The sequence below is a fragment of the Zea mays genome, chromosome 4 (assembly GCF_902167145.1).
Source record: "Zea mays cultivar B73 chromosome 4, Zm-B73-REFERENCE-NAM-5.0, whole genome shotgun sequence".
NCBI classification, from domain to species: Eukaryota; Viridiplantae; Streptophyta; class Magnoliopsida; order Poales; family Poaceae; genus Zea; species Zea mays.
The window spans coordinates 245,045,721-245,054,240 of NC_050099.1; the positions used below are offsets into that span (position 1 = coordinate 245,045,721).

General features: G+C 48.0%; 1 protein-coding gene across 3 annotated transcripts; it reads right to left on the reverse strand.

The window, feature by feature from the left end:
- Positions 1-702: 702 nt before the first annotated feature.
- On the reverse strand, positions 703-6,696 carry LOC103654892 (uncharacterized). 3 transcript variants are annotated; one of them, XM_008681709.3, is made up of 14 exons: positions 5,816-6,696; positions 5,138-5,248; positions 4,816-4,914; positions 4,666-4,722; positions 4,425-4,580; positions 4,246-4,330; positions 3,996-4,086; positions 3,693-3,857; positions 3,497-3,619; positions 3,237-3,312; positions 2,928-3,075; positions 1,630-2,810; positions 1,338-1,528; positions 703-1,238 (listed from the first exon to the last, which is right to left on the reverse strand). In XM_008681709.3, exons 3-14 carry the CDS (start codon positions 4,888-4,890, stop codon positions 1,043-1,045), a joined length of 2,544 nt encoding a protein of 847 aa, XP_008679931.1. In that variant the 5' UTR covers positions 4,891-4,914; positions 5,138-5,248; positions 5,816-6,696; the 3' UTR covers positions 703-1,042. The 3 variants fall into 3 exon arrangements, with proteins under 3 accessions (XP_008679931.1, XP_008679929.1, NP_001333732.1); XM_008681707.4 differs by having other exon boundaries at positions 5,130-5,245; positions 5,816-6,604; NM_001346803.1 differs by having other exon boundaries at positions 749-1,238; positions 5,130-5,248; positions 5,816-6,595.
- Positions 6,697-8,520: the final 1,824 nt, after the last annotated feature.

Here is an 8,520-nt window from a genome sequence, read left to right on the forward strand (position 1 = left end):
CCCTGCCCAGAGTCGCAGAGCGTCGACAAGAACGGGCGAGCTGTGCTCGCCCGCGTGTCACGCCGCCATTGCCATCGCACTCCACGTGCTCCCACTCAGAATCTTGTCACGATCCACCGCGCGGAGGCGGAGCAGGCAGCCACCAAACCGGTCGATCCCAGAAGGCCCGGCGCGGCGGCGGCGGCCCCAGGTGAGGTGGATCGGAGCAGGGATAGTGGATCCGTGAACTGTGATGGCGAGAGCGGCGTCGCATTCAGCTCACCGATGCACCACTGACCTCAGGGAACGGGAGGCCATCCTTTTCTTCTTCGCCAGGGGAGGGCCGCACTCAGGGGTTTCAGTCAGATAGGGACCCAGGGAGCACATGAGACTATGAGAGGAAGAGGACCGGTCCATGGCGTCGTTGTCTGCACCAAGTAGTGCCAAATTATGCAAGCATAAAGGTGCACCTGAATGAATTCCCTCAGAGATCATATCTATATATCTATCTCTCAACTTTTCCAGGATCATAACAAACTGCCTTTTGCTTTTACTGAAGGTAGCTTTAGCAATTATCGTGACATTGACAGCAACGGCAATGTTGGTCTGACCAAGTTGGAATTGGAATTGCATCGGTAAGTTGGAATTATCAGTAGTTTCAATTCTGTGAAATGCCCCCAAATTCCAGTTTCCCTCGTCACTCGTCGTCAGCCGTATACCGTGGGAGCCAAGAACAGTTTCAATATACAGGTTATTATGACAAAAAAAAGGTTTTACTGCATCGCAACAACAGGATCATAGGAACAAGAACGTAGTTGATTGGATGGACTAAACTAGCGGTATTGCTACTCGATAAGAACTGAAGTGCCGGCATGTATACAACATGTAGTAGTTACTGCTACGAGTCTATACCATAAGACATCATCAGACGGGGAGCAGCACAGAGCTCCATTTGATCTACGTGCTTTGTTCCAAGTCGCAGAGCTAGCAAGTGCTGCAGAAACATACAGGAGGGAGAGTAATCCTCGACCCGAGGGCCATGGTGGGCTTCCCTCCGCCGTCTTCAGAACTCGACCGAACCCACCGGCGCCATCCCAGCGTCCAGGCCTCTCGGCTCCTGCATGCTCGCGTAGCTGTCGCAGCCATTGCCCAGCCTTCTTGAAGGAGCCGAGCTCAGGAGCTGGATGCCCGGCTTTCCCATCCGCTGGACCTCCTCCGGTGAAAGTATCTTTATACAGGACACACTGTTCACGAATTCCCTGCACGTCACCGAGCCCAACAAACGTATGAGAAACAGGAGACGGACAGCGAAATCAGAAGGCGGTGAGGAACTTGTTAGGCTTGTTGGTGGAACTTACTGCCATGGGTCATCGCCAACCAGAAGGACATCGTCCTCCCTGTCAACAAATACAAGCTGCCAGCCTGATCTCAGAGGGTCTTCCAGCTGGCCCTCGAGGCCAAACAGACGCCCCACCTCGCTACGGAGCTCGTCGTAGCTGCTGAATCTAGTGATGTCGAGCAACCTTCCGACGGTCCCGGATTTGTAAACCTATAAGCGGCACTGTCAGCAAAGTTGCTTCATGGGAAAGAATTCAAAATGGAACAACTTTTTGTCGAGCAAATGGTCCACGAGGTAGACACATCACTAACCTTCACAAAGGTTGCAAACTGTTGATTTGCCTGTTCGGCATTCTCTGCACATGGAAGATAATCCGACTCATCTAAGCAGCCCGCGCTGCGTAGCGGTTGATTCAAGGGGAAATCGTTCTCAGAAGGGCTCAGGAAATTGGAGGTTGAGTATGGAATAGTGCCTGAACTGTTATCATTCTGAAGGGCTGGAATGCCCCCTTGCATCAGAAGTGAATGCGAGTCTATGTGAACACCAAACAAGAGGTGATTTTGAGGATCAGAGCACCCATCTTCATCCACTAGGCATTCCCGTCCAGGTAATGGTGCTAGTGCAGAGCTCTGCGGCATGTTACACGTCGCCATATCCAAATGTTCTATATGTGGTGAAACATGAGGTCGACAAGGGTTAACAGACTCCACTGCAACTCTCTTGGATGACCATGGGTCAGATACCGATACAGGGGCGTTCATTGCCACACATGGGAGGCTCGAAGCTGCTTCGGAAGGTAATCTCCCCAACATGCCATGCATTGAAGGGCCAGTAGATGGTGAGAGAGAGCTAATGTTTGTATCTGGGAAGTTTTGTTGATGCGAGAATGCTGGAACTGTCTGCAATGCGGAAGGTGGGGAGTGAGTGGCTGGGGAAAGCTGAGAAAAGGCCGATAATGCATCTGGCAAGGAGTGGAAGTTGTGCAGATGCTTCTGTTCTTGCATTTGTTGATCCTGTGGTGTTTGGACGCATTGCTGCTGCTGTGGTTCCTGCTGTTGTTGCTGTGGATGCATCGGAGGCTTCTGCTCATTAAATGATTGGCAGCGTTGAAGCTGCTGTTGGACTTGGAGGTACTCAGGTTGTGTATGACCTTGAATTTTGTTTTCGTTGAGATTTTGAGGGTAAATTTGCTGAAACCGAGGTTGTACTTGCTGCAGAATCTGACTTGATAGAAGAGCAGATCTATCAGCAATGTTCTGAGGCTGTTGGAACTGCATTGCTGAAGGTGGAACTTGCTTCGTAGTGCTTTGTAATGCTGCTGCTGCTGCTATGGTCTGGTACATGTCAGATTGGAGACCAAGTAAGGAATTATCCAGCCTAGGCTGCATCCAGGGACTCATACCAAGCCCGCTGAAATTCAGTGACTGGAAACCCGGGTTTGCCCTGTCTCGAAGCCACATAAGAGAAGAGGTCAAGCCATCACCCCTTCCACCTACCAAAACAATCAGAAACAAGACTAGTGACATTAGCACATAAGCAGTATCAATATAATCCATTGTTCAATGCTGTATACTGGAAGAGTTGCTAAGTGTGTAACTGTCACTTGTACCGTATAAAGAAGGCAGGCCTGCAGGCCATGGGCGCTTTAATCCAAGAGCAAAAGGAGATGGATACATTGGAAAAGTTGTCAACGGTTCAATCTCCCAAAGAGATACCCTTGGCTGCTTCTCTCCAGCAGTTGACTCGTCCCATCCAACCTGCATGATTCAGGCGAAAATTGGTTGCATGCTTACTACTATATGTATGAAAGTAGAGACCATCATCTAACTCGGAATTCACTCATGACGCAGTTAAAGAAGTGTGAAGGCATGTAGAATGGCATTAAGAAAAACAAAGCTGTGTTTGTTTCGAGACCTACCTTTACTGAGCGCCAGTGCGAGTTTGGCCAGCGAACAGGATCAAGATCACTTATTCCTGTAATTGTCCCCATATAACTGCAAGGGCACTTAAGCAATTTAGATTGAAACTTGATGGACATATATAGACAGTGCACCAGCAGTATCTAACATTGAACACATCCAATCACTATGCTAGAGGCAAGTGAAGTAAGAAAAGAGGATAAACCAATACAATGCCCAGGTAACAAATAATGTTGAAATAAACATAGGTTTGACATACCGCCTTACACTAGATTCCTCCGTCTCAAAAAGCATCCGGAAACGCATGCCCACAGATATACGGGTATGGTACACAGCTTTCACATACTTAGCCATGGGTATGACAAATTCACAAGGGCTTGCTCTGCATAATGCATGGGAAATAGTTTATTACTGGAGCGATAAATAACCAGATATATGTGGGAAACTGCCCTTACCTTGGATTATAGAAGATAGTAAACCGGCTATTTGTTGATGCAGCATGAGCTGCAGCAGCGAGCAGGCCAATATGCATGCTATCACTAGAAAGTACTGATGATGGCATGACGGTTTGTGGTCTGTTTGCCCGGCGAATTCCCAGAAGCAGCTGGTTGTTGTCATTCCTGGGCAGCCAAATACATACATGAATACATCAATACAATCAGCAGGAAAACTCTCTGTAGGATACTAGGCTTAAGGAAGCGAAAAAATGAGTGTGTGCCTTTTCTTTTCTTTTTTTTGAAAAGCTGAAAATGTCATACCAGATAAAAAGGACAGAGTCGCCAGCAACCAGTCTCTTTGCACTAACAAAGACACTCCAACCTGTTGTCAGAAGATGCCGCTTTGGCTGACCTACACCAATAATATTATTCTAAGTTACTCTGACACTTGAATGTAGAATGGCATTGAAACAGGTGAGACTATTTCAAGAGTTGTATGATACAGCGCTGTATGCAACTATGCAAAAAATCACAACATCATGAACCAACAAAAGTAACCAGAAATACCTACCTCGAAAAATATGGCGAAATTTCCAGTCGTTGCCATGAAGATCTTTTGCAATCAACTCCTGTGCGGGAGGTTGCTGATTGAAATCCTACAGAATTAACAAAGGAGCATTTAGAACACCTAATGGTTTGGTCTATTTGATCTGAAAAAGAGACCCAAACAACTATGCAAGAAACACATACCAGTGGAGGAAACACCTTCTCAGCTGCTCGGCGTGGAACAGAGAACCCACCATGTGTACTCGTATCACTTGCAGTTAGTGTTTTACAAAAATAATTTGTTGGCTGGTTGCTGGCAGTGCCTAACTCAGCAGGCAAAAATGGGTCCTTGAGCTCTTGCTGCAAAGTGAACAAAAAAAAGTTTCTTAGATTAAATAAAACAGAAATATAGAAATGGATGGGAAAAGATGAGAAAGATCATTACTGGACTGAGTGGCTGGAGTGTCATCTGTGCATACACCTCATCTGTCTCAGCATCAGCCTAAAGACGAAATGCAGCAGAGCTGATCAAACACAAAGGTACACATAATAACTGCTTATTTTGGCACAGATGTGCTATGCAACTCCAACTTACATGCATAGTCACATTATGCAGTTGGCATATAAGCTGCGGAGGTAGACTAGGATAGTTGGGGATCTGAGCCTCCATTTCCTTATTTGTTGATGCTGCTACCTGTGGTAGATATTTATGTTCAGTGATTTTTTAAAAAGAAAACAGAAGGAGCTTTAATCCTGGCGGAACCATTTAAGATCTGACAATGAATCCGTAAGATATGGAATTCAGGACCACACAAGACTCACGTTGTTGACAGTATTAACACCCAGATAAAGTCTGCAATATTTATGTCTAATTTCGTGGCAATCTGAAGTCCAAGGAAGAAGAGTAACCTGCTCACCGTGGCCTTGAGGAAAATACACCACTCGACTACCGACCGAAGGCAATGAAACTAGAGGGCCAGCACATGCATGCCACAACTCAGAATTCAGGCACTTGTGCTCTTCAGCTTCTGGAAAAAAAAACATTTGAGCAGAAGGCATGACTGAATGAAGTTTACAAATAATCTCATAAGTTAAGTAATAATTGCAGATCGAGGAAGCATCTTACAAACAAATCCTAGTTTATGAAATGGTTCTAAGAAGGTATTATTATGAGCAGAATGGCAAGGTTTTTTTAAGTATAAAATGGATATACTTGTTAACAAAACACACGTTTCTAGAAAAAAGAAATTTTCTGAACGAAGTCCGCATCAAGAATCGCATATTCCATTACTAATTTGCTTACACTGAGTTAAACAGAGGGCTGAAGAAGAATAAAGACCAATTGCGAAACGTGTCAATCAATAGCTTAATAAATCACCAAAGAGAAGAGTGAGCTCAGAGTCCACCACATTGGATCACATAATGACTGAGGAATTTAAAGCAAGAGACAGAAGCAAACCAACAACTTATCCAGTTATCCTGCAGGTTTACCACCTCACGAAAAGGACAGTACTAGTGAACTAACTAAGCAGTCTGCGCAGAGCACAAAATTCGGTACAAACCACGAAATGAATGCCAACAAGCGATGGCAGTACCTTCCGGCGACGCCGGCTGGTCCTGGAGGCCACCGCTGGCCGACGGCGAGAGCTTCATTCTCCTCCCGCCGCTCCGCTCGCCGGCCGACCCACAAGACGCGTTCCAGGCGCGCACCGGAATGGAGAGGAGAGGGAAGGGGGGAGGCAAGGGCCCTTGCTGCCCTTCCTTGTACACCAAACCACGCTCCTTTTCCAAGCACGTGCGCGGCGTGGTCCGGATTGAGCACCGCCACTTGCTCCTCCGCCGAACAGCGCCAAACCTCCGGCCGGCCGGCCGGCGCAAAGGGACGGCCTTTTCGATCCGAGGGATCAAGTTTACATCACGGCGCGAGGCGCGAGGCGCAAAGCCCAAGAACCCCGGTTTCAATTCTTCGGAAGCCTTAGAGCTTGACGGGACGGGACGGACGGAACGGCAATGCGCAGCAAAGGCGCCGCCTCCGCGCGCGGCTCCGGGAGAAGCACGCCGGCACAGCGAAACCTCCTCTCCGCGCGACCGAACTCAGATCTCGACGCCGCCGAGCTTCAGAAGGACGGCGGCTCCGGGCTCCAGGCGGGGAGGGGGTGCTTTCCGCCGCCGCGACGCAGATCCGACCGCTGCCACGGCCGGAGGGGGAGAACTACTGAACCAGGACCGCGGAGCACCTCCGCCGCTGCTACTGACGGACACTGCTTCCTGCAACCGTGGCCCCGGCCCACTCTGTGCAGCAGGGGAGGAGGAGGTCGCCTTGCTTCGCTTTGCTTCTTCTGTCTTCCTCGTGCTGCCGGCTCCTGCTCGCCTCGTATGCCCTCGAGAGACTAGACTCCTCGGGGTTTTAAGTTTTAACCCGACGAGTGGTGCTGGTCCTTGTCGCTTCTCTCTCTCTCTCTCTCGAGTAGTCCAGTCCGCGCTTTAGCACCACCAGTCCACCACCATCTACTACGATTTTTTACTTATTAAATAAGTTGTCATATAAACATCTTCAGATAATATAACTACACAAGGAAAACCGTAGAGTTAAATGCCTAAGGCTATCCACACTCATACAACCCTAAATTTTTACTCTAAAAAGAATATTCTATCCTAATCAGCGAGATTCTTTACTCTATACCACAATTCTCCGCACTCATATTTACTCTATATCTAACCCTATCCCTGGGAACACACTACACATCCTCCACGTGGTCCAACCAGGCAGGCGCGGCATCGGCTGCCGTCCTCGTGCACAGTGGATAGAGCAGCACCGTACGAGCGCTAGGAGTGGCGTACCGCCGCGGTCCATGCAGTTTCCAGTGCCGTTTTCAGTTCCCGCTGCAGCGTATTGCCTTGCGCTAAAACTTTAGCGTGCCCTTCTTCGTGCATGGCTGCGCGCAGCCTAAGAACCTTTCCATTTAAATTTTGTTTAATTATATAATATGACAGTTTTAGAATTAAACAACGCTATGAAAAAAAAATTTAGCGAAGAAGTGGCACAACAAGAGCTCTCTGCTTCCTTCCGCTGCTGCTACGTACTTGTACACGGCGTGGTTTGACTTCGGTTCCTTCCCTTTCTGCTGGGCTGCTGGGCTGGGCAGGCTGCTCGCTGCTCCACCGCAGGCCGCCCTCTTCCTCGGCGAGACGACGACGACGACCATCCACGACCAGTGCCGTGGAACCAAAACGTGCTGCGCTTGCCTGCTTGTTGGACGTACGACGGAAAGGCGAGGAAGGCAGTGGAGGTGGAGGTGGAGGCTGCGTCGTCCCGTCCCACGGATCCTCCGTGATCCTGCCTTTTTGACCTTTGTTTATTCACCCTGAATGAAATGGATGGGCTCGCGCAGGAGTGCTGACGGAATAGACCAGCATGCATGTGCTAGATAGGTGATTAGCCGTGTTGTTTAATGCGTAATTAAGCTCGTGGAAACCGGTCTGACTTGACTTTCGGGAGCTAGCTGGGCTCCTCCGTCGTCATCAGACGGCGGAAAATTTTTGGAAAGGGGCTTCGTGTCGCCGTCGCGTGGTCCGTGCTGTACGTGTAGACGCCATCTCCGTACGGTGCGTATGAATACTGTCCTTGTACTGATGTCCGGCGGTTCCTCTGTCATACTACTAGAAACTAGGGCCACTGATTGACAGTTAATTAACAACCAAGTGACATGTCCACGCTGATTCAGATCTCACATCAAGAAGCAGGGCTAACACACTCGTGTTCAGCATTATTACGATGGTAAATGCAACGAGGAATGTAACAGATTATTGATCGAGAAGAAGTAGGTTAAGTCCGACAACAACGTTGACTCTGTTCTTCATCTTGTAGACTCCTACCAAAAAAAAACTCACAAGTAAAAAAGAGACAAATGATGAATAGTACTTTGTAAGATATAAAGAGAGGAGAGAGAAAGTATAAAGTGTATTAGAAAGTTAGTTAGCATAATCAGTCGACCATGATCCTCATATATTATACATATCTCTAAGCTGCGTTTTGCAAGTTTCTGCTTGCATCAAAAACGATTTCAAAAAGAAATTGATTTGAAATCAGGTGAAGCCGGTCAGTCCAACTTTTACGGCCTTCAGCCTTCAGCATTGTAGCTGGCCCCGATAACATGGCACGGAGTCTTGAACAATTTTATCCGAGCCTAGCCTTTTTTTTTTGCACTCAGTCCGGCTAGCTTAGGACTTATTCAGTTAGGGCTAGGCGTGTATTAAGAGAGATTAGAGAGAATTAAATCTCTCGCTAGTTTAAAAAATG